The sequence below is a fragment of the Phasianus colchicus genome, chromosome 8, assembly GCF_987193195.1.
Source record: "Phasianus colchicus chromosome 8, bPhaCol1.hap1.1, whole genome shotgun sequence".
NCBI classification, from domain to species: domain Eukaryota; kingdom Metazoa; phylum Chordata; class Aves; order Galliformes; family Phasianidae; genus Phasianus; species Phasianus colchicus.
In genome coordinates this window covers 15,721,445-15,747,970 of record NC_143443.1, presented here as the reverse complement: position 1 = coordinate 15,747,970, position 26,526 = coordinate 15,721,445, and the positions used below count along the sequence as shown (strand labels likewise).

The 26,526-nt window shown below is 38.4% G+C and overlaps 1 protein-coding gene across 2 annotated transcripts in view; it reads left to right on the top strand.

Annotated features, from left to right (window-relative positions):
- The window catches only part of ADK (adenosine kinase), a 270,648-nt gene that overhangs the window by 25,479 nt on the left and 218,643 nt on the right, over positions 1-26,526 (top strand). For both annotated transcript variants that reach the window (XM_031603000.2, XM_031602999.2), the window contains exon 3: positions 6,927-6,980. In XM_031603000.2, the coding sequence (XP_031458860.2) occupies positions 6,927-6,980 (54 nt within the window). The remainder of the gene's footprint in view (positions 1-6,926; positions 6,981-26,526) is intronic.

Genomic DNA, 26,526 nt, shown 5'->3' with positions numbered 1-26,526 from the left:
CTATTGAAAAGGAATTGTTAAGGTGCTCGTGGTCAGATAGTTCTGAAATTATTACTGCCAAAGTAGACAGTGGAAGTGTTTAGAAGCCTTAAATTTTTAGCTCACTGATTTATAGTTAAGAAAACTGTTTTGACAAGGTCCCTGCTATGTGCTTAAGCCCAAAGTGATAGGGTTGACCCTACTAAATGATCACAGTATTCTGCGTTCTGCTGATTAACAAGCTTTGAACTTTCCTGGCTTTCTTAATCCCTTTTAATCATTTAAACCTATTATTGTTTTGACTTCAATTTCAAAAGCCCTTTAAGTGTGTCTTACAATATTAATAGCTGATTAAAGTCCTGATTTCCAAACATACTGTCAGTGGGGGAGGGGGAGCTCAAATTTACTGCACTGAATAATTTAGGAGCAGCTACCAAGGAAAACTTTTGATGAAGAGAGGGGATGAGGATGAGTTTGGGGGGAAGGAAAAAAAAAAAAACAAAGAAAAAAGCATCAGAAAAAATGTGTAGTAACTTTAATGTTGAAAATAGTGCTCACATCCACGTAAGAAATGTGGAAACAAAATGCTTTGTAACTATATTGCAGTGCAGTGATTTTATTTATTTTTCACCTAGGGTTTAGCAGTGCAATTTTAAGTTATGGTATTGATGTTTAAATCTATCTTTCATTTTCCTGAGTAGCATCATGGCAAAGAAATAAAATCTTTCTGTTAGTGTTTTTAGGATCTCTTTCACACGGAAATTCCAAAAGCTTTTTTCTGAAAAACAGATGTTTGTGTAGGATGTGATGCAGCTGAATAGAACTCCAGTCATGCAAGTACACAGGCACTGGGAAAAACTGGTGCTGGAAAAATAAGAGCACCAGGAACTCTTCTGTGGCTTCTCCAAGGTGTGGCTTTGGTTTGTGAGCATGATGTTTCTATTCCAATAGCAGTGTTTAAAGTCTGGAAAATGTTATAAATGTAATGGCCAAGATCTGTGGCTTGAGTTGCACATAAGCTCATCCTGAAGGTGCTCTGGTTTTGTTATGCAGTGTACTTGGCTGCCAGTATAATGCTGCACGCTGTTTTCCCTAGCTGGTGTTGGTTCCATGCTATTGGTAATGATGGAAAGGCATTCGTTTTCCTCAGTCTTGAGACAGAAGTATCTTCACTTCCCTTGATGCTATCTTTTAGTCTTTCCCACTCTCAGTAGCACGTGCTTTTCTTCTGTCTAGTTTTCTTCTTCCTAATTTAAACATTTTAGCTGCATCTTCCATTTGAAAATGGAAAGGGACAAAATGCAAGCAGTTACTGAGGCTTACCACTCACCGTGTTGTCCCTCTGCTGTTTTGTTCTTGGTTGTTTTGTCTGTTTGCTCTGCCTGATTTCTCTTTTAAATAATCTGGTTTCTTGATGTATCCAACGTTTGACGTAAGGTGGAAGCTCATGTGGACTTGGCTGCAGATTGTGGCATCTGATATCCTCCCTGCAGGTTACTGCTCTGTGGGACATGCTTTGTCCCTGCCTGTGTTTTTGTTTAGCTACTTGACTCTGCATCTGTCTGTTCTTTGAAGTTACTGTGTGAATGGTTCATCTCGCTGTCTGCTGTGTTGTCACTGCATATCCCTGTTTGCTGTCATCTGTGGGTTTGTCAGCATTCACTGCATGCAGCTCAGGTTGCTCCTATGCACGTGCCTTGGTGCTGGCTCTCACACTAATGCACAGTGAAGGTAGTTGAGATGTGCATTCTCTCATCCCTAATACTTCACTAAAGGAATGTCTGTCAAGTCTTTTAGGTTGTTTTCTCTTTTGCTAGTGTAAGTGGACTGTTGCCAAACTTAGTTTTTCTGGAAGCAAGTTTTCTTTGGAATTGTGTTTCTATCATGCAAACTCCCTTTAATCTTTTCTTTCTCAAGGAAGTGTTTCTGATCTTGTATTTTATTTGGCAAGAAGGCAAGCATCCCTTCAGTAAGGATACTTTCTAAAATTGTATAACCTGTATCAGGTCATCCTAGAGTAACAGTAACCAGCTGTTGCAAAAGTCTGTGTTGAAGGGGTGCAGGGTCTGCAGTCAGCTCGAGGCCAGGAAGAGCATGTGAAAAGCTAGGTGGGAGAAGCTGCACAGATGCAAAATGAGATGCCAAATGGGAGAGAAACTGTGGGGAAATGGGAAGCACTGTGCCTTTCAGATAATGAAGGTGGGAGAGGATAGCAAAGCAACGGAAGAATATACAAGGAAGGAATGAAAAAGCAAATGTATTGCACTGCTGGGAAGAAGAAAAGCAGTGCAAGTCAGACAGGAGGCAGTGACTTTGAGGATATGAATCAAAGCTCATTATTGGGGTGGTTTATGGAGAAAAATGATGTCTTAAAATAAATATTTGGAGTAGGTGTGTGTGCCAGTTACAGAGAACTTTAATTTTGGGTTAGCTGTTTGTGTCTGATTTGTGATGCATTTGGCTGCTGAATATCTGTGTAAGGCGTAGTCTGGGTTGTGGGTTTTTGTTTTCAGCTTGATTTAGAAAAGGCACAGCCCCTAAAATCCGGGTTAGCAACTTTAATGTAGCAGTCCTGATAGATTGAAGTTGTGCTCCCAGTTTGTAGACATGAAAATATGTCTGGGCTAATCAGCAGCATTAAGGCTATGTTAGGCTGTAATAAAACTTACAATAAACTGCAGCTTTGTCAAAAATGGAGAAAAATTGCCATGATGCAAGTAGCATTCAACTGCTGGAAAAGCAGTTGGCTTTTTATCTGTCTGCAGCCCCCATTGGGAGAAACGGAGCTAGCAGTGAGAGCATCATCACTCATTCAATTGAAATATTGCAGAAGGAAATGAAATGAGCAAACCTTCTGTCCCCATCCCCTCATGGTTCACATCAGCTAGAGATGTTCTGGGAGTTTGGGCCAGATCTGTGCACTGGCCTCTAAGTGCTCAGGGGTTGATCATGGCAGCAGGCTTACACATGGCTGCACTTCTGACCTGTGAGATCTTGTGGGGTGCATTGATGGTGTTGGTCAGTAGTGCTCACGTGGCCTAAAAAAGAGCCCATGAGTGCTGCGGTCCTGCTGGCTGCTTGGCCTAGTTTGGGAAGATTAATAATTAAGAAAAACCACCAGAAGAAGGGCTGCATTTCTTTTTTTAGAAAAGTGAAAGGAGCCTTAACATCATTTGAAAGCTGAAGCAACATAACTGCTGAATCACTGTTATGGAAATGCACTCTGACTAATCTTAGGTACAAGAAGACTATACTGAAATCCTTAAGGTTTCTTAATGGCTTTGTTGAAAAATTAGGAAGAAATGCTTCCGCAGAGCTCTGCTGCAAAAGGCTACTTCTTTTATTAATGAAGCAGAGCCTAATACAACATCAGCTCTAAATCTGTCATGTCCACTCAGTACACCCTGGAGGCCTCAGCAGTACTAGCTGGACAAGAAAAATCACACTCTTTTTTTTATTTTTTTCTGTCAAGTTCAAATAACATGTCAGAAATGTACTGTTCATCCCTTCCATTTTTATATATCTGGGAGAGAGTGAAAACAATAACTGCAGCAGAGCATGTTGGGTGTAAGGTGCTGATGAGAGAGCAAAGCCTGAGATCGTGTAAAGGGGAGCCAGGTTGGAGCTGCATACTGTTCATGCTTTTTGTTTATCAGACAAGGCAGAGGGATGGCTGTGAAGCTGTATGTTTGTTCAGAGCTTCCCAGGATGCTTTACTGTTTTTGCATTGCTGAAAGAAGTGCTGTTCTTTTTAGTACTGACTACTCCTATTGGCATTTAATGTGAAAATATCTTTTTATCTCTAGCTTTTTGAGAAATACTTGGGAGAGCACTACTCTGATACGTGTGTCTGTACAGCTTGGTGTACCTCCTTGTTTCTGAGTGCTCTGTGTGATGGAGACGTGTGCCTGACTCTTGTGGCCTAAGCAGCAGTGTTTGTCTGTGCTGGTTTGTCACTCTGAACTCTGCAATTTGGAGCAGATCTGAGCTTGGTGTTCACTTGATGCTTTTTTTTTTTTACCTGTCCATATTTAATATAGGCTTTTTCTTTCTAATTTGTTAAGACTGTGTTAAATTGGGTGGTGCCTTATGGGCATTTTTGCTGGATTAAAAGCATTTTTGTCAAATTGCTGACTATGGTCCAATTACATTAGTTATTATTCCTGTTGTATTAGGGGAAATGTGAAAGAGAAGGAAAAAAAAAAGTGCTGAGTTATAGGGATACCATTTCAGAAGAATCTCTTAAGTGCATGGCTCAAAGTCAGTGCTGAGCTTGCAGGTTCTAGAGTGCTTTAAAAGAATGAAAAGCAGACATTTATTAAAATACTACTGGAAATGCTGAAACTGAGATGATAATGCTGTATGTGAATGCCAGTGAAGTCATATGCATGCAAAAGTAGAAATTCATTCTGATAATGGGAAAAAATATTGAGAGATTTGGGAAAGCTTGGTGTGTGGAAGGTGCAAAAATATTTGATAATTTCATAGAATTATTTCAAGCTCTCTCACTGAAATATGTCCTGCTTGGGACTAATGGGAAGTGTTACAATCATCTCACTTGGCAGGCTGATTTGGGCAGCTTGGATCACCCCTGCTGTGGTCTAACAACAGAGAGATGCTGTTCCAAAGGATCACTTAAGCTGGGTCTGTGTTTCTTGATGAAATTTCAAGGGAGTAGTTTGCTCATTTTTTATTTTTTTCTGGGAAGTTCAGTGCGTAAACATGCTTTTTTGTAACCATGTTGGAAAGAATTCTGTTTAAAAAGAAAATCAATTATCACGATAGTGTAAGAGGATGTGAAACTTGTAGTTTAAACTGAGACTAGGAGATGGATGATAGAATACTGGTCAGTGGGGGTTTTTTTTGTGTATTTTTTTTTATTATTTGCAGACAAGCTGCTTGTGATCATAACAGGGTATGTTGGAGTGACATTAGTTTGTGTGAGAAATTATGGAACTTAAGCCACGATTGTTGTGGCTTCAGAAATTCTGTAAGGAACTGAGTTTCAAGGGAGAGCTGATGTCTTCCTCAGGTGGGTAAGGCTGTCAGTCAGATGGCAGCACGGCCAGCTGCAGAGCTCACAGGCTGTGCCTATCTGGTGGGGCATCTGACGTGCTGTGGGGAAGCAGGCAGCTGTGCAGGACGATAGTTGCTGCACTGGGGCTCTTTCTGTCCCCTCTGTGGCTGTACAGCTGCCCACCAAAAGCAGGTGGCTGGAATGTTGGCTGCTCTCTGAGGAGATTAGGTGGTTGTAAAGGACAAAGCGAAGAGTTCAGAAGAACCATTTCTGAAACATACCGAAGTTTGAGCTCTTCTCTGCCTTGTGAAATTTTAAGTCATGTCTTCAGCTCCTTTGTCCAATTTTGCAGCGTATTTGCTTTTATTCCACTTCCTAGCTTAATAGTAGACGCAAATGTAAAATACCTGTGCAGTGTGTTGTTCTGATTGGTTTAGAATTTTCAAGTGATGTATTATTTAGAATTTTCAAATGATGTATCTGTAAGAGGTAATGGAAAACCTACAGATAAGGTTCACCAGGGGAACTGAAGCAGTGGGTCCTTTCTGCACTACTTATCAGAACCGCAGCTCCCTGTGGTGTCAGTGATGTGCCCTGGGACATGGCTCTTTGGCCTCTGACTGATACTCATTCAGAAATTTCCTGGTAGTTTTTTTATTTTCTGGTATCTTACTATTTACTATCAATAAAATGCTTAAAATATGACAAATATGTTCAGAGTAGTGTTACAGCATTAGGAAGTAGGCTGGTAAATGGCTAGAACCTCCACAAAGATTTTAGGTTTAGCAACAGCGTAAAGAAATGGATGTAAGTCAGCATGGTGCTATGGGAAATAAGTGAAAGCAGTCTCTGGAAATGTGAACAGGAAAAATGGGTCAGTTAGCCAGTGTCTGGTATGTCTGAATGCAGCTCTGGTGAGCTTGAGAATGTGTCTGGGGTTGATGCTTGCATTTTAAATGGATGCTGAAAAAAAACAGTTTCAGAGAATATTATCTGTAAATGATAGAAGGAATGCAGAATGTTTTAGTGGCTTATTTGAAACAACATTCAATGTGCAAGGTAGCTTGATTGTCGTTAGTGACTGGAATCTTTACTGAAGAGTGATTTATGGTTCTGCACCTGACTGCAGAAAGGGACAAAAACAGGGAGCAAAGTGACAGTGAGGAGCTCTTGGAGTCTGAAGGGTGAGCAGTTACTGCTTGCAGATTTACCCTGAATGTTCCTTACTTCTAGCTGCTTCCATCCCAGGGGGCTGTCAAACAAAAAAAGCAATAGCAAACAGTAGCTAGATCTGTGGAATAGTTTGAGATGGCAAAATAATGTTTGGAGGCACAACACCAGCGTGGTTACTTTTGAAAGGTTTTCTGCAGTGAGTGACAATGCAGCCTGCAGCAGGAGCAGCAGCACTTGCTGCTCCCTGAACCTGCAGTGCATGCAGCAGCTTCTGGGGCTGCCTGCCAGCTTGAGCTAGCAAAAACGGCTGCTTTCAGGCATTGACTTGTTGCATGTGTGTCCTATGTGGGCTTGAAAAGTGTCCTCATAATAACAGATCCTCAACTGACCTGTTGATGTAATTATTTCTTTAACTACAAAAAAGTATTTGGTGTAATACTTGTATTTTGTAAAAGGGGAAATACTCAGATTTTGAGATCTAGTTATGATTTTGATGTCAAGTGCAATAATTTTTGATACATGGGAAGTCAGTGTCTGGTCTAATTCAAAGCTGGGTATAAAAAAAAAAAGTTGTGTGGTGGTAAACCTTATGAAGATACAAGATTTTCTTTTGAAAACTTTGTTGCTGCCTTGCAATGTCAGAGCTACCCAAATCAATAAATATTACATAGTTCAGTAATTTACCATAGTATAAAACTATGCTTTTAAGATATGATTTCAAGTGAATTAACTGTTCTGTGTTGTTTGTTTCCCCAAGGTATGGGCTGAAACCAAATGACCAAATTCTGGCGGAGGAGAAGCACAAGGAACTGTAAGATCTCTATGGTGATATACCTGCATGCTATATGTATTTCCTTCCCTGTATACATTCATAGGTAGATTTTTAAAGCAGAAGTGTTGTATTTTCAGAAATAACTTTTGCTCTTCATTACTACATGCTTCTGAAAACCAGACCATTATTTTGTTAAAATGATGAACAAATGTATTCATTCGTGAAAAATTCTCTTAATTGCAGTTGATGCACATGCAGTTTAACTGTCTGTGTTCACCCCAGTTTATGTCTGTGTTATGGAAGTGGTTATGCTGATAGTTGTTGCTTTTGTGCAGTTTGTCAAGAGCTGCTTTAACCAGAGAAGCTTTAAGTCCAGGTTCCAATTTTAGGTCATCTTCTGTGTTCAGTTAAAATAACCCTTTTATTTTTGCACACTGTGTATTAAAATATAAAACCTTCTCACGTGGGTTAGAAGCAGATGCTGTGTACTGTGTCAAAGTTTTTAGGTGTATACTTGGAAATGTGAAGTAAAAACACCAGTACATACTGTCTGTATTACCAAGATCTTGGGTGGCTTCTGATGTTTTTATGCCTGCATTTTGAAAACCTTTCTCTTTACCCCATTATGATACATTCTAAAACAAAAATTGAAGTTCTTTCAGTCACTAACTTGTGAGGTGTATATATTCCTTGGAAATGGAGGGAGACTTATCAGAGCTTGATATGCTTCCTGTAGTAACTGGTCTGTTCAGCCAGAGTCCATTATTAAGTGAGACTAAGTATTCACTAAGCAGAAGATGGCACGGTTGGAACATTCTTGCTCTTTGTGACCTGTATGCTTAGAAGTACAAACAAGTCAATATTGTAAGCCTTCTGTTTCAGAATTTAGTTATCTTGCTCTTAATACTCTTCACAATATGAAATAGTAACATGCCAGTAGTAATAATAACTATCACTAGCTGAAGAGCTATCCTCAGTGCACGAGGCCCAGACTTGCTGCTTTCTTTCACTTAGTGTTCTTCCTGAACTGCTTGAAGAGCTTGCTATTTGGATGTCTTCTCTCTTAAATCCATATTATGTAACTATATATTTTTTTGAAAATAGTTCATATGAAAGACCGTAGAAAATGCTTCACTTGTCAGCCCTTACATAACTTTATTTATTCAGTGTCTTTTCTGTAATGACTAGTGGAACATTTGTATAAAAGTCCTATCTTCTGAATAAGGTAGAGTTACTTAGGGTTGCTTTCACATTTTTTTTTTTTCCCTTAGGATAAAGACAGTGACGGATTTGTACTCTTTTGTTTGCATGTAGATATAAAAAATAATCTTCTTTTTGTTTTTTAACTTCTAGCCCTTGCACATAATTGCTTATTTTGTTATTACATTACCATTATTTTGCATTATCTCATAGTAATCTCAAAAAAAACTGGTAAGTAGTTTATCCATGTGTAAGGTGAATTAGGTACCTTCATTTAGGATCTATAGCTGTCAGATTTTTCCATGCTAAAAGTTTGCATGTTTCTCAGTGAGATCATAGGTTTCAGGCAGTAAAAATGCATTCTGGTAATGAAGATTTAATTCCTTTGGGGAAAGAAACAATGCGTGCTAAAAGCGTTTGTGATTGAATCAGTGGCCAAATATAATGTCCGTGTTTGTTCTGCAGACAGAAAAAGACATTTAACATATATTTGTACATCATGGTAATGTACCTGTGACATTAAAACTGCTAGAGCTTCTGGCAAGAGACGGGCAACAGCAGTGCCTTTGATCTGTAGATTAGATAGGTTTTATGCACTGTGGTAATAGGGCGTTGGTGGAAAGAATAGTTATGATTAAATAAGCTATAGACTGTTTCTGCCTACTGCAAGTAGAAAGTTCTAGCATGTTCACGGGTTAAGCAAAAGTTAAATGACATTCAGGTCTGTGTTTTGGACAGTACAAGTTGTACTGTGTACGCAAGTTTTATTTGCACAATAGATACTGATTAAACAATGTTTTGATGTGCAATATTTCATTTGAAGTAGTTGAAGCATACTGAAATCCTGTCTGATCTCTTGAAGTATGTTGCCTGTTACTTAACTGCATCTTCTTAAATGAAGAGTTGAACTCTTTTAGTTAAATAAAGAAAACTCAGTAAAGCTACAGTTTTACACGAGTCAGCAATTTTTACAAGAGAAATCCTTTCTTCAGCTTTTCATTGTTATCTCTACAGTTTCTCTTGAGGTGATTTATGTGCTGTGGATTACGATGAAAGAGTTGGAACAAGCTTTTGCTGTGAAGCTTGTCATTGTCTTGAATGTCACTGGATACTGGACCAGGGAAAAAATCCACTAGGTCAGTGTCATGTCAGGACAGACCTGGGGAGATCTTCTAACACACTTTGTGCTGCTCTTTCTGGACCACGTTCCACACCATACAGTTAACAGTTGACAGAGTTGGACCTCAGAGCACTTTCAGTCCTTCAGTTGCCTTATTTGACTTACAGATTAGTTGTTAAATATTTAGCTGTCCTTTTCTGTTATTTAGATAGATACTTCTTAATAAAAAGAAATTCCAGTCCTGGGGAGCAGGTTCAGGATAATTGTTGCTGATAGATTTATAGACTTATTCTTCTGTTCAGTGCCTTTTCACTAAGATGTTCTTCTGAGTATATCTGAATATTTTAGAAGTCAAATACAAAGATGACTTTTTTTAATATCAAAATTAATCTGTTTAAAATATTTTATCTTCCAGTTTTTGGTATGTTGGCAGCTTTTATATTGGCTTAACTAATAAAGAAGTCTGTGACACTCTTCAGCTGATAGTTCTGTAGTGATTTTTGACTGTCAGGTGTCCTTTAGTTTCTTATGGAACATTTCTGTGTAGCCCTTCCTCGTAAAAACATAATATTGTTTGATAATGCATGCTTAATCTCCCAAGATAATTGGACCAGTTACACTCTGAATTGGCTTGATCTTGTCCTTGAATCTTAGCTATCCAGAGAGGTAAGTACAGCCACTGTGACAGAGTGAGGTTGATTTACAGGCATGGCATCATACTAAACTTCTATTTTAAAAGTTAAGGTATGAATGATTGCCTTCCTGCTAGTCATCTACAGGAAGAATAGCAGACAGGAAACAGTAATGTCTTCAGTTTGCACAGGTGAAGAGGTGTCTAGGTGATGTTTCCTACATCCCCAAGGCATCTCATCCCAGTTAATTTTGAAAAGGAAAAAAAAGAATTCCATCCTGCAAGATGACTGAGGAAACTTGGATTTAGTTATGTTAATGAGATCTTTGCATAATTTCTCGTTCTGCAAGTAGTAAGTACAAACTGAGGGAAATGGAAATGTTTTCCATAACCGTTTGTATAGTTCTTACAGGACTTGCTTCTGTTTTTAATTCTCAGAATCAGGTAGAATGACTTTACTTGGTCAATATGACCTTCAGTTATAGACTTCTAAATATGTGTGTGCATATGTTATCAACATCAAAAGGTACCAAGGAAAATAAATTTCAGCTACCTGCAGCAAGCAGTGAGATGTGACTTAAGTTATGTTGTCTTTGTGTTAAAGTAGAAATACTGAGTTTATCAAATCCCCATTGTGGCTAGAAATCTGGAGTCCGTTTTCAGTGCCACAGGGTAGTGTTGGCAAGGGTTTTGTCTTTAAGTAAAACTATCTTTTACCATAATATGGACTGTGGAAAAATCTTGGAAGCATGACTGACTTATATTAATTATGAGACTGAAGTGCCTTATAAACATTGTGTGGTTTGGTGGTACCTCTGAGCTAAGCAATGCTTTGAGACAGTTATTTTAACGCAGCTTTGGCTGCTGGTTGTACAATTTTATAGACTGTTTTGTTTAAGCAATTTTTGCCATGGCTGAGCACTTTATTTGGAGGGAAGGAGGTTAGTTGTATGGTAAGGCAGGAAACGTGGGACCTATTTTGTGCCCTGCAATTGCCTTGGCTTTCGTAACTTAGCTTTTTTCAGAGAAAAAGTCAATGAAGTGAGAAATGAGAAGAAGGTAGAACAAAAGCTTTCTTTCTCTTCTGCCAGTTGTTTGATGTGTTGCAGTCAGATGCGAGAACAGAGGTGTTACTCTGCTGCAAATTTACCCAGAAGAATTTGTTTAGATAGTTTGTTCTTAATGGCATGCGTGCTATATGAATACTTGTCAATAGAAAAACTAAACTAGGGAGGAGGGGACTCTTTCATCTTGGGAACAGCTAGTTGAGTAACAGATGCAGTTCTGAATGATCTGCAGTATTTGAGTTTTGTTCATTTCAATGTTCTGGTTTTGCTTAGCTAAGATGTATATATGAGAGAACTGAGTATTTGAAGGGTGAATCTAGGAGGCATGGGAAATTGCAGAGGGCCTGACTGATGCTTGGAAAAGAGGGGAGAAATTTGCAGCGGAGAGTTGGAAGGAGCACTGGTGAATTGGAAAGATAATACCAAAGGGATTTGAACCTGTTTGTGGGTATGTTGTAGCAGAGTTGCCTTGTATTTGAGGATTGCTGTGTGTAAATTGCTACCTGTCATAACACTTAGGTGTGAGAGCTAAGGGACTAAACCCCAGATTGTTTACTGTGCAGCAGTACTTCACTGATATGTTTTGTTGTGCAGCAACCAAGAGTGAATGGCATGGACAGAAAAATGTGAAGCTCTCAGCCTCATGCTGGGATCACCCAAGTGACAACGTGTTCTGCCACTAGAGGGTGTAGTTGATCATGAGTAATTGTATCTGTTTCTTTAAGATTTGCTGTCCTGTTGGTACCTAGTCTCCCTTAAATAATTTTTTTCTTTATCCACCCACTTCCCCCCCCAAAAAAAAACCCACTGAGATGGTAAAAAATTGTTGGAGGAGGAGGGGAAGAGGTACTAAAATATCAAATACTAAGCTTTAAATCTTTTGTCAGCCTACTCAACATATGCTGACAACACAGATGATTTGTGTGGTTGGGGCAGCGTGTGAACCTATCACAGATGTCTGTCAAAGCTCTTGAGTGAGTTTATGTAATATACTTATAGGTAGTTCTGAGTGGATTAGTATGTAATATGTAAGAAGATTTGGCAATGAAGTAACATGGAAAAGACATTACGGCAAGAAGAAGGTGTCCAGCTTTAAGAAAAGGTTCCCCACTTCTCATCCTTACAAAATTATTTAACTTTATTTTTGTCTCATGCTATCGTACCAGACTACTTATTGTTCTTTACGTGGTCGTCCAACCTTTTGGCTTTCCAAGGCTGCATTGAGTGAAGAGGAGTGATTTTGAGCCAAATATAAAATGCTTACCGTAGTTACTGTGTACAAGTAACAAATCCTTGTTTTTATTTTTTATTAAAACGTAAAAGAGGACAACAGAAACATAAAGCTAGTGGGTTGGACGCATGCAGTAGTGGTTTATATGGAAGTGTTTACAGTGGCACTGATATTTTTTACAAAATAGTATAGTTGTTAGAAGTGCTAAAAATTGAAACTTCCAAAATGCTGTTTTTAATGAATAAAACTTCTTAGAAGTTTTTAGGAATCCATTTCATGAATGGCCACCTTTTCTCATAGCAAATAGAAGTTATTTTGTGTACTGACACTGTACTATGGTGCGTTACCAAGCAGAGACAGTAAACTGTCTTTTAAATGCTTGGGACTTCTTTGGGGTTAGAATGATCAGTGTTCTATGCCTATTTGAAAAACATGCAAGTGTAATGGAGGGGACCAACTGTTAGGAAGAATTCCGCTGATCTGGACTGCGTTTTGTTCATCCTGGTCTTTGAGTTGTTGGCTCCCTCTGTAGAAATTGCTTTAAATTGCAGTTTGATTTCCCTAGAATTGCTTTTTTATTTCTGTGGTGTATATTAAGGGTTGACTCAGATGTGTGAAAAGAATGATTTGTAGTTAGCTGCAAAATTTCTTCGGAATTCCTCTTCATTTTTTTCTCTTCTCTGCCTTCCTGACTGTTGTTCTGAATGCAGCACTGATCTAAATTAGTGCTATAGAAATTGTCTTATGAATTTGTTGGTAACAGATAATTCTGCAGGAAATTTCCAAAACCCAATTGTAAATTATAGCATAAATGCCATTTCCTTTTCTGGTGAAGATGCATTTTACATTTGCTTCAATTAAAGGTGATAAATTGGAAGTGTTTGATTGTATTATATAATTTTATTTTACATGCTGCTGCTGTGGGTTACTTACATAGGATGGTTCCTAGGTCAAAAATTTAAACTGTACTAATGTATCAATACAGTATTATAATATAGCCTTTTACCTTTGTTTACGTTAATTTGTATGTGTAGTTTATTAAAGTGAAGCTGTCTATAGGCTCTACTAGATCGTTCTGAAATGCCTCACTTGTTAAACAGCTCTTGAAAATTAGTGTTGATTCAAATCTTCAGGTAATAGGTATATTTGGCAGGCAAAAACAAGGCTTGTGCCCTCTGAGCTTGGTTGTGTAGCGTGAGTTTAACTGCCACTGTCATGTGCCACAGTTCTCCTGTGGTAGTAGGGATAAGGGGGCTGAAGCACAAGGAGAAGGGTGAATGTGAAAGCCAATGGAGAATGAGATACATTTTGTGTGAGTATAAGACATATGGGAACCAAAAGGGAAAGATCTGAAAACGTCTGCCAGAGGAGGTAAGATTAATCTGCTTAAATCAAATTGTGAATGTTCCTAGTGTTGTTTATTGTTCTTCTGTAGTCTTGCGATGTTGTGGCTGATCTCATGTATTAATTTTTCCCCCTCTTACCATCAAAGTGCATTCTTTGAATATCCGTGTCTACTCTCAATATCACTACTGCATTACAAATGGTACGGCAGAGATCAAAAGATTCTCCAAGGGAAAGATACTTCAGAATATTCCTGACTACAATTCCAAGTCAAATTGGAGAGCTTTGAGAAGCTCTAACACCACTGGTTATTGAGTTAGGTTTATCTTGGATAACCAGTTCTTGTGGTCTGAGAATTTATTAAGGTATAGTTGGGTTGACATTAAGATTATTAAGATTGATACTCTTGGTGTGTATACTTTATGTACTGTGCTTAAAGCAAAGTAGTACTTCTTAGCTTCTGCTTCTGTGCTTGCAGTCAAGCACAGACTAGCTGATAGTCCACAGCATTAAATGGAATGCCCAGACTTACAAAGTTCAAGCATTCTCAATTCCTGTGAGGGGTTTCAACTTGCCACTGAATGGTCATAACGAAGACTTCAAAGACATCAAGAGATAGAAACATAGAGGAATAACAGGGTAAAACTATTTCCATAAAGGTTTGTAGTAACTCAAAGTAGTGTCTCCTATTTGTTTCCTTGAAAATTACAACAGATATCAAGAGCACAATAATGCTCTTCTGATGGAACAAATTCTCAGCTATAAAATGCTATTTTACAACACAGGAAATTCCTTACAAATGTGAGGAAGAACTTCACTGTAAGGTGACAGAGCACTGAAACAAGCTACCCACAAAGATTATGGGGTCTCTTTCTCTGAAGTTGTTCAAGACCTGTCTGGACTCTTTCCTGTGCAACCTACTGTAAGGGATCCTTCCTTAGCAGGGAGTTGAAAGGATGATCTCCAGAGGTCTGTTCCAACCCCTACAGTTCCGTGATTAGCTGTGCATTCTGGCCAGTGATGAACAAGACCTGCATGCCACGCTTGTAAAAATTTGTACCAGTGGAGGTGATTCCACTGTCACTACTGCTGAAATGCATTGCTCACTGTGCTGTCATCTGCTGTTTGGTTTCCAGAAACAGTAAGTGTTGATGAATGTCACTGGGTCCCATTTTTTTCCCCACATACAAGAATTCTCAGTGAATTCTTGTATGTGGGGAATTTGCCCACATGAATTCCCCACATACATGTTGACTTCTCACACGCTTCCATGTCAGACTGCACTGTGTCAGAGTGTCCCTCTGACATCTATTGCATAGCAACAAAATGTAATTATATATTGGTGGGAAGATTCAGTTTCTACTCCCGTACCACCGACATCTGTTTGTGACATTGCTTTAGGAGCAGTCTTTGTAGTTTTGAGCAGCCTGTGAGCCCAAGACAGTTCAGAAAAATGAGGATATTTACCTAAATGATTGTCTTGACCGTGTCTCTTATTTTATGGAATATTCAAATGTTCTGTGAAAAAAATAAAAAATAAAAAAAGATGCAGACTTTATTCTGCACTAACTCAAAGTGTACACAGACTGTGATACTGAGATATTAGTGACTTGGCTATGAGTGCTGACATATTTGAAGATGAAGTCTTGCGTATACAGATTAGTTCTTCTCTTATGCTGTTGCATATTTTCTTTTGGGCTGGGATTGGGGTGCATTACCATAAGATGCTACCATATTCTGCAGAGCATTCAAATTATTCTAAGATCAAGATTTCTTAGTTAAGGTAGCTGGAAAGGCTTCTGCATCTTTATACACAAGTGCAGAATTTAGAACTGGACAAAATCTGTAGAGTATTAGATTTCATTTTATGCAATTTAGTACTAAACTTGAAATGTTTTTGAAATCTGTAAGTGACTAATTGATCATTCTACTAGCTTGAAAAAATACAATCTGTTTTGGTATCTCATAAAAAGAGAATGTAAATAAAGATATTTCTGTGGGATGGTTCGTTGCTGTTCGTGGAATTCATTTATGCACCTCTTGCACATTGTGTGCAGCCTGATGTATCTGAAGAGGAAGAATGAGATCTGAGCTTAACAGGGATTTTTTTCCTGTTCTTTTATGATTTGATTGTTATGTTTTTCTCACAGCTTTCTGGAGATGGTACTGGATGCAGAAATGTTACCCACCTGAGCATTTTGAGATGTCATCAGTTTCACAAATGCAGTGTATGTGGAGAAGCGTGTCAGAAAACCAAGTGACATATTAAAATCATGTTTTTTGTACAGCTTCTAATGAAAAAACGCAGTTATTGAAATTGTGGCTGTTAGTACTGATTTTGCCACAAGATGGTGCTTGATATAGCAGCTAGGCTTATGGTAATTAACTGGAAGCTATGGTAAAAGATGTCCAATATCTAATCATTTAACTGCTTTAAAGTAAATGGCAGTGCACCATTATCTTTATTTAATGACTTCTGAGATGAGGAGGTTTGCTACTTGCGTAGAGACTTGGGAAAATGATAAATAGTCATACATTCTGTTGCACATAATATGCAGAAGAAATATGCAGTTTGTGCATGAAGCAACGAATGCATCTGAGCACAACTGCTAAATGATGTGTTTTTGTAAGAGTTCCCAAGTATATTAAGTGTTCACATGATCTTTTTGAAGTAACATTAAAACATTCAGGTACTTCTTCTCAAAACTTCTTTTGTTTCTGGCATGATGTCATTGAAGTGATGTGCTTTAAAATCACTTTAAATTACTACTGTCATTATCTAGAAGCTGAGCAATGGAAAAGAGAGTCACAGTAATCATAACTTGGGTAGCTGAATGAGTAGATGGAGAACTTAAGCTTTGTTTTTTTCTTTTGCGCTTTAATAGGAAAAAGAAATCCTACTGTAAGAGAAGATGAGCTGTAACTGAACTTCAAAATGCAGACGTGTTTAACTTAACAGCTGATTCTTGAATAGTTTCAAACTTTTTTGTGACCTTTTTTGAAGTTTGTAAAATATAACTTACTGCTTGATAGTACCTCTGTACACCGGTGAGTGTCTTGTTTAATGCACAAACTGTGATGTATTTTCTTCATAACTGCATGGTAAGGACATAATGCTATGACTTTATCCTAGGTAGTCAAATAATGAGATTTATTGTGATGTCGTCCCATTATTCTCTGAACTTTGTACATTTCAATTATTAACATGGTTTACCATGATCTGGGAGTTCAGTTTTCCTATTTAAATTTCTTTTTTCAGTGAGGCTGCTTTGGAGTGAGTTGTCAGAAGTGGAAGCTGATGGATGTCTTGCTTATTACACAACTAAGTATTTCTTCTTAAAACAACGATCAGCTGTTCTGTTTTCAAAGCTGCTATTGCAGTGTCTCTCTTAACTAATTTAGCTTTAAAAGTAGCCTCATTTACAGATGTAAGCTGCTTGAATAATAACAATAAAAGAACAACCTGTTTAGTTTTATCAGCAAGTGAAAAAATAGATAGTGTCCATTCAGTCTTTTCTGGACTGATTTTAATCCCAGGAGTACCAATTAGTGCTCAGTATAGTGGCTTCTGCTATTTTAAACCCAAGTGATCATCCATCAGAGCAGATTAAATCCTTTGTGTGAAAATAATTTAGTAGCTGTCCATTAATTGCCTTTCCTTTCACAGAACTTAAAAAGCCAGACCTTGAGAGATCATTTACCATCATTCTTCCTAATACAACTGGAGAAGTATCTTTATCATTCCTGGTGCATGTTTGCCTTTCCTCTTCTCAAGGTCTTTGGAGATCCTAAGATGTTGTGTAGAGGCAGTGTGCAGTATGCAGCCGATTGGCATGTAACTGTTTCCACTACTCCTTACCACTAGATCTAGGTTTCAGTCTTTCCTGAATGTTTCAGTTCCGTGTGCTGTCCTTTTCTCACACAGAGAACAGCTTATTCCCTCCCTGTTTTGTTTTTGCGTTATCAGGTTTTTCCTTTTTCTCCTTATGTCTAGACTGGGGAATGGAGGATATGTCTCTTCTTGCAGCTCTTATCACGTCAGCTTCTCAGTTTGACTGCTATCTTCTGGCCTCCTTCCAGTTGAAGGCACTTGAAGTGTTACCAAAGGTGGAATGTCATCTTCCAGCTGTGACCTTACTGTAAGTGGCGTGACATCAAATTGAAGCACGTTAAGCTGCGAGCTGACAGAGTACAGTATTCTGAGAAGTAGTATTGGAATCATATTTATTTTTAAGTTATAATTTTTCAGTTGCTTTGGAAGTGCTGGTTGCAGTGATTTAGAAATTATTTTTGATATTAATGATGAGATTAATTATGAAGAAAGGCTATTAAAAACATGGTATTTAGAGTAGCTGTCACTTCAAAGTTTTAGATCTAGTTAATTTTAAGACTTACTGTGCTTACAATTAATCCATATTCAAATGTGATTTTTTTTTCCAAATGAATTGAGGAGAAGAAGGTAGAGAGTAGAAACTTGAATCTGTTCAGATAACTGCATTTCTGAAGTCCTCCGGTTGCATTGTCGCTCACCAACTAATAACGTTGCATGTTCAAATCACAAAAGTGCTTCTATGACTCAGATTTTTAACTTCAGGAAATTGGAAATTACTCTTTTGGAATAGCTGCTAACTTAAGCCATTTTGGGGGAGTGGGTCATTCTTGATAGCCTCCTGGTAAGCCTGAGACCACGAGTTGGAAGCAATTTCTCATAATCATTTTTAAATTGGAGTGATCAAAGATGTACATTACTTATTTATGAAGAATAGTTCTTTGTACTTGTAGGTTTTGTGAGCTTTCCTGTTATGAGAAGTAATGGTACAAAATGTGACAGTTCGGGTACTTCACAGAATTTTCCCTTTGCACCAAATCTGCTGTAAGAGCATGATGTGGTGGAGGGCTTAGTTAAGTAAGCTAGTCAGTAGAGAAAAAACACTGGGGGGAAAGTTGGATAGACTGCAGAATGGAGAGGGGTGGTATGGGAAAAGATTATGAGTTTAAAACTGAGGTGATAAAATAGAGCAGGATTGGCAGGATAAGGTCATATGCAGAGTGTTGCCTTACATTCGCTGGGGCACCTCCAGAAGAAACAATGTGGAAGGGGTACCATAGTCTGCGTGAGGAAAATATTGAGACTTCAGCTGTTCTATTAGTATGATAAAAAAGATTGCTTAGAGTTGTCTTGATTTCATCAGGATATATATAATACTCTAGTGTAAGTATACGCATTCAGTATGGATATGTGGTTTTACATAAGTAAGGAGAGATGTGTGTTTTAGCTGGTTTTTCTTACTGATCATTAACAGCTTTGCAGATCAGCCAGGAAATATCTAATCCTTTGATCTACATGCTTACATAGCTCAGTAATCATTGAATAAGGGTATTTCAAACACTTAAATTGATTTGTTCTTGCAGCTTTCTGGTAGATAAGATTGTAATTATATGGATTTGTGCCCAAAGCAAACAAGGAATGTAACTGTCTCTGTTCTACTTGGGAAACTTGATGCAAAGTCAGAAGCTAAGCCGCTGACCACTGAGCCATCTGCTGCCTTTGCAAAGGGGCTCCTGCCCTAGTGCTGTGCTGGCTGAGTGACTAGATGACCTTGCTCTGTGAGCGGCGGAGAGCACAGCTGATGCAAATTGCTCTCCACATTGCTGCTCCCAGCCTGCTGATTGCAGGTGGGGTACAGCTGCTGTGTGGGTCTGGCTCTACCTCAGGTCACAGCAGTAAGCTGGGGCAGCTGAAGGTGCCCGAGTTCTGTCAAGACGTTATATCAACAGCTACATGCATTACTCAGGCTGGTGCCAGGGGCGTGTGGGAGGTGATGGAGACGATACTCAACTAGCACATAGTGCTCTTCAACACCCTGCAGCTTGGCCTGACCTGGTCTTTCGCTGCTGTAGCCAGTTCTGAGTGCAAGGGGAGTGACAGCAGCACAAACTGTGAGAGCATGTAGTTAATTTCAGTCATTGAAATTCTCCTATCCTGCTTGTTCTAGATTTATGTTGTTAGGGTATGTGCAGGTCTCACAATGGACTACCAAAGGTAGGATCAAAGTCTTCCATTTTATTGGAATAACTGTTGAAACAGTGTTTAGTGCAAAAATGTGTTGAGTGCTGTAAACTGAAAGTGGGTATTTAAATGAGTTATGTGACTACATTAGGTAATGCTGTCCTTTTAAACTGCGTTTGCAAGTTATTTTGTGCATTTGGTGAAAGCTGAGATGAGCTATTATCATTAGCTTCTTAACTCATTTAAGTAACTTGTTTTCAAGAAGGTGATACCTTCAGCTAATATTATTAGTTTTTAGCAACAGTGAGAAGGGTCTGTATACAATGGTGAATAAGCCTCATTCACTTCAGTTGTCTTGAGTCCTGGATTACTGAATTGAAAAAACAAAGCATTAAATGTGTTGGCCTGTAATCCCAGCAGCAGCTATGGGCTGTTCTGAAACAGCCTTCTTAAAGCCTCCTGGTGTGTAGAGTTCTATTTCACAATGAAGAGAAAACCACGCCATCCTAGTTGTCCAGATGCGCATGTTAATGGTTAATGCAATGTATGGGAGCTTTTCCTAAATTGGAAGAAGGTGCCTGTGTCAATGATTGGGTGCTGAACTGCACAGCTGTGCAGCTCTCAATTTATTATCACTTCTCTGCTCTGAGAAAAAGCACTTTGCAAACATCTTTAAAACCTGTTCTTTCTTTACTTTTCTCTGCATGTAGATTATTGCGGAGAGCAATTCCTGTACAGCAGCCTTCTTTTTTTTTCCCCTCCATTTTATTTTGTTCAGTGTGATTTTCTGGCTTTGCTGCAGCTGCTTCCCATGAGGTCACTGCTTTGATAATTGAAAATATAAAATAGTCCCTTCTCTAAGGAGATGAGACATCAATGAAACAAAAAGAAGAAAGAGGATGAACTGAAATAAATAATTAGAGTGCAACAGGCCTACTAATACACGGAGAACAAATTTTTAAAAATAAAAATTTGTACTGAGAATATACTGAATTGTTTTCTGCTTAAAGTGTATAAGCTGATGGTTATGATCCCATTTCAGGAAAAGAAGCATTTTTAGCCTTCAGTGAGGATATGAGTGGGATTTCAGCATGGGAACCAACTTGTCTTAGGGATCTTGTAAACATTACCAGTAGCAGGATCCTATTTTTGTTACCTGAAATTCACCATTGTCTTTGCACAATTACTTGTATACACAGCTGCTCTTCTTCAGGCTCTTGGCTAGTACTGTGTTCCCTAATTCTTGGCAAATGAGCAGCTCGAAGAACTATGGTTGGAAATACCCTGCTCTTATCTGTTGCACAGTTGTTCCAGCAGGAGCATGAAAGTAAATGATGAGATTTTTAAAGGGAAAGTACTGCCACTGGATGGTGCTATTGCTACGTTGTTTGACTTGCAGGCCCTGGTAACGTAGACAGCATGAAGTCTCCACCCTTGTACTCCCCTAAGATTTTTGTTAAGATCGACTACAAGGAAATTCTGTGTATACAGATTACAGTAGCCGGTGGAAGAATAGTCATCCTTAACCTGCATCTGCAAGAAGGTTGGGCAAGGGTCAGCTCGTCTGCTGTGATCTCTATTTCAGCTTTGTGGATCCATGTTTAATGCAAGTTTGAATGAGAATGATTGTTGTAATGGAACGTGATGTTCTTGAGGAATGGGATATGTTTGAGCCAATCAGCTCTGTGAAATCTGCATATTCATAAATCATCTAATTATCCAGAAAGAGATGCAGAGTTACTGAAATTGTCACTTTGAACGCTTGACTAACAAGGGGACTGTCTTTTAAAACGGCAGGGGTTACATAGTTAGCTACCTATTACGTTACAAAAAAAAAAAAGTTTTGACTGTTTTATGCAAATATACTGCATTACCTTGTAAAAATGAGGAGCTAAATCAGTTTTTGAAAGCCCTTCATGTTTTTTGAGGGGGGAGAAAATGAATTCTTTGCAGAAATTTGCATTTTGAGAAGTAAATAACTACTTGAAAAGGCGAACCTTCTTTTAAAGGCTGCAGTTTGATAGCTAGAGATTTGAGATCTAAAATGGCTTAAGAAATTTCTGAAATTCTTCTCTGAATATACTATGAACAGTTGGAAATGTGTTCCAATTTTCCCATAAGATGATTTGAAAAGGATTTCTTCTTTTGTACTTGCTCATTCTCCTTCCCATTTCTCTCATACATTTCAATGTGGCCAGAGGAATTGGAGTAAATTTTTAAAGAGACATCAGAGAGGGGAGGAAGAAAAAAAATAAATCCCCTGAACCTATCAAGAGTTTTGTTACTGTCAGACCTTACTTCAGAAGAAATAATGAGATTTGGCTAGGAACCATCCCATATATTTGTAGCTGTACTTGTCTTATAATAGTTCTTCAGCTCAGTGAACAATACCATAGCCATACTTGATAGGGAAACAAAAATGTCTGGCACAGTAAGTTACTTCAAGTTTCAAGTAAGTTAGTGGATTGATAAATAAGAGTCCTATGGAGGGCAAGTTGGCTAAGAAGGAATGTGTTCCCATTATTTTGAACAGGTGCTGGAAGTGACCGAGTCTTCCAGGACCAGCAGCTCTTCCCTTTCCACCACCTGAATACCTGTGTTGAAGAGATGAGTGAAAGTGAGAGAGTATTGTGGTGGGAGCCCAGGAATGTGATAGAGACATATGGCAGTTGGGATGAGAACTAATAGAATATGAATTTTTAAGAAACCAAACTTTGCTATTTCTCTGTTCAAGTACTTGTTTCATGCCCTATCTTCTGAAGGGCATCTTGTTGGATGTGCTCCAAAATCAGTGACTGAAATCAGAAGCTGTTTGCTCCTGGAAGACCTTAGTTTGTTAATGCGATGTACGTTAGATTTTCCATTTTACTTCTTGTGCTTTTCTAGGAAAAAAAAAATTGCTATTGACTGATTTCCTTGGCTGTCAGAAAACCTGTTCTGAAGTCTCTGTTCTGACAGGCATAGATTTCAATCTATTGCTTTTGGGGCAATATGCTCGATATTCATTTTTCTCCCTTTGGTCTCAGCATACAAACCACTAACTCTTTTATCATGTTTATCATACTGGCTAGCTGTTAACTCTTGTCAGGAAGTGAAGTTGTTGATAGAGGCTTGGAATGTTGAGGTAACAACTGAGTGCATGCTCTTACAAAGCAGTGCCACACATCTTGACTTCTGTCAGAGAAGTCAATTCTGTTTTAGAGTCTTGCTCAAGAGCAAGGTTTGGGATGAGGCAGAGTGAAGCTGAACTGCAGTGAGCTGCTCTGAAGGGCGGAGGAGCTGTTTCTGATAGAAATCTTAGAAAATAGAATGATGTAAGGAGACTGTTCAGAGGCTTAGGATTTTTACAGCAGCAGTGAGTAGTACTTGCTTATTTTATACTTGAGGTGTTTGAGCTGAAGGTTATGGGATGGATTTAGTGGGAACAGGCCTGGAACAGGATTGGATATATGCGTAAGTGCATTGTGAGTGGTGTAAGTTGAAAAGACAAATTATTAGAAAGTATGTTGAAGACATGATCTAAAAAAAGTTGTGAACGAATGGATCCATTGCTCTGGCATGGTAGGCTGGAAGGATGGCAGTATGGTTTTCTAGCTGGTGAAGTCCTTGTTACTGTTCCCTTTTGTGTGTTGCAGCGGGTAGAAACGTGTAAATATTTTTAATAAGTTATCATAACTCATTCCACTTGATACAAATAATTGGATAGCTACTGATACTTTTTTTGTTCTCCATTTAAGTTTGTTATCTGTTGATGTTCAGAAGAATTCAAAATGCATGAAACTAAATAAAATAAAAATCCTAACTAATATTAACAGAATAGCATATAAAAGCAATCAAAGAAAGCTGGGTGACTTTTTTATTGAAATGAATTTTATTTCTTCACCTATAGAATGCCTTAGTATGTTTCAGAAATTAAAAATGAAAAACTTTTCACCCTTTGTGTCCATTTGCCTTGCAGCAAAGTGAGATCATCTGCAGGATTAGATATCTGCAAGAACCTATGCTCTTATAATTGGCAGTGGGAAGCCTTCTGTTGCTACTTTGTTGGAGTGTACCGTGTGCTTGTGAGTTACCCACGAAGTCTGATTAATAACGTTACCATTTTACTGACCATAGATCATTTTACCTTTTTTTTTTTTTGCAGAAATAATCTGCAATTTAACAAGCGCATAAAAGCTGACATCATGCACCTGCACAGATCTGCTCAAATGTTTGGGTTGCAGAATATAATAAAAAATGAATTATACATTAGAAAAAACTTAGAATAAAATTGGTGAATCACTGTATGTAGGATCATGATTTCAGAAAGACCTTGTTTTTTTTTTTTTTTTTAAGTTTTTTTGTTATTGCCTTGATTACTGGATTTACATGAGAGAGTGTTTACGCGTTGTGTGATTGTTACTGTACCCTCTGGCTTTCATGTGAAAGCTAAACAGAATTATAACTTGTTTGAAGGAGCATGAAATCCTGGATACATTTCCACATGGAAGTCTTATGTTTTGTGTGTCATCGGTATGTCTCATGTTCTCCTTGCTAGAGATGCATTTTCTGACTATAATGAGTTAACACATTACAAATTTCAGTCAGTGTGATTGTGAATATAGATAGGGCGTTCCACAACTAAGAGGTAGTAGTAGCATATATCTTGTTGTTTTCTTAAATTTATAATTTACAGGAGTTGTGATGGATTTCAGATACTGTTTTAGAGTTTCCAGCTTCATTTGGTAAATGAAGAGAATTTTTTTTAAGGATCTTGTCTGTTTGGATCTCATTTTTGGGGGCCAAGTGTGTTAGTGTACGTGCATGAATCTGCTCTTATTACTGCGTGCCTCTTATCCCACTTTTCCAGCCTTCATTTCATCAGCTTTATTAAACATCTAGATTTCAGGGTCAGGCATCAGTGCCTCATATTACCTCTTTGCTCTCCCTTGTGTCACTGTTCAAACTTTCCATCTCTTAAGAGTGGCAGTGCTTAAAAGTTGCATTTTAAGGACAACAAGAATTGTAACTTCCAATACTATGATTCCTACCTATATTGTCGTCTTTTTTTAATTTTTTTATCCTAGATCCTACATGCATTCTCTGTATCACAGGTAAATCAGCCATCTGACTCTTGTCTATTACCTTGTTATTCCACTCCTTCTGGATGATAGGACACTGGAATTGTCCCATTTTAGTCATTCTGTGACTGTCTCCTGCCCTGGAAGGTCTGCATTTCACCTTGAGGAGAGAAATGCACAAGTAGAAGAGTGTGAAAATCTCAGTTCTGCCTGAAACGGCTGTTCCTCCTCATCTGCTGTCCTTATTTTCTGATGTAAGAGTTTCAGTGTCAGAGATGTCCCAGACTTGTCAACAGCCTTACGAATATCTTAGTATGGGGGAAGCACAGAGTGTTATACAGCTGTGATATCAGGTGTTCTTTTGTTTTGTTTGCTTGTGTAGTTTTCTTTCTATAGAATAAGAGGGGCAAACCAAGAGTGAACAAAAGTGGGAGCTTAAGGCTGGCAAACCAAACTGATCTAAAATGAGGCATGCTGAAATTGGCAAGCTGGTTGGCTGAAGGAATGAAAATCCTGCAAGCAGTATCCTGACAATTATGAAACAAATTATTTTTCCTTGTTAAGTCTTTAATAAAAAGGAAGGGAAAAGCATATGCAGATGTTATATTTTACATTAAAAACCCAAAGCCACAGTGAGAGGGATCACAGTATGTAAATTCCTCATATTACATCATGCCTACTCTCTGAATAGTTGGCTTTATTTAAAACAACTTTGTTGAATTGAATGAACTTTGATCCTAATGAAGAACATTTGATCAGATTAAGCGCAGACTTCAAAATGGTATTTATCTTGAGAAAAAATATTTGCAAGAAAATATTCTGTGTGTATCTAAACAATCTAAAGCTGCTATTTTTAGTATAATATATGTTCATATGCAAATTTGTTAGCCCAAGGGGTGTATTTACTGCTTTACAAATTGTGCTCGGTGTTTCTGTTTCTCTTAACAGAAAGGAGCTTACATTTTTTGGACTTGGTTTTTCTTCCTGCTCTTTCATCACGCAAATGCAGTTTTGAATGAGGCTGTATAGGCTTTCCCTTAAAGGGTACAAACTGCTATTAGTTTCTTTCTGTTGCTGGGAGCATGCAAGTCATTTACTTCAAGCAGTGGACCTTGGGGGGAGGTTCTGCTGTGGCCTGACCTTCTATACTTATTTTGCGGTAGAATGATCAGGTGATATCTGTGGTTTTTTGGGACGACGCAGTAAGTATTGCAATTGTCTGACATACAATGCTGCCCGTAATATGCTTGGTTGCTGCAGCTCTGGATATCAGCTCTGTTTGTGTAAACTCTTTCTTTGTTTTTGACTAGACTGTAGGTTATCTAAGCGTATTGGTGTTGATAGGCAAATGAAAGTTGCTTAATTATGTTGATTTGTTGAATTGTAGTGCAGGGATAATATTTGGAAAACTGAATGTGGTATAGAGCCCTGCTGCACTTACAGGATGGGCAGCCTTGGAGTAGAAGGCTCTTGGTTAACTTGGATGCTGCCTGGGCAGATTGAACAAATGCTTCCTGCAGATGTAATGATCTAGTTTAGATTTCTTCTGCTTCTGAATTGTAGCTTCCAACTGCCCCTGCTTTTGCACTTGACTTTCTGCTGTAGCCGGAGCATGTGAGCTGAATGGGTGAAACTGAAAAGAAGGCACGTGCCTTATCTGCTCCAGCTGGTGAACTCAGGCTGTTGGAGTAGGCAAGAGCTAGTCTGGTAGGTGCCCTGAAGTACATGTGCACTGCATGCCTCCTCCTAAAAACAGCTAATTGCTTGGCTCTGCTACTAGCCCTCTATGTGCACACTTGAATCTGTATTTAGATCTTGGACTGTCTGGGGCAATCCAGTATCCATCAAGCTGTCTGGACAGTTACAATGGCATTGGTAAAGCATCTAAATATGAGACTGCTGCTTCTGAACTTAGTGTGTGG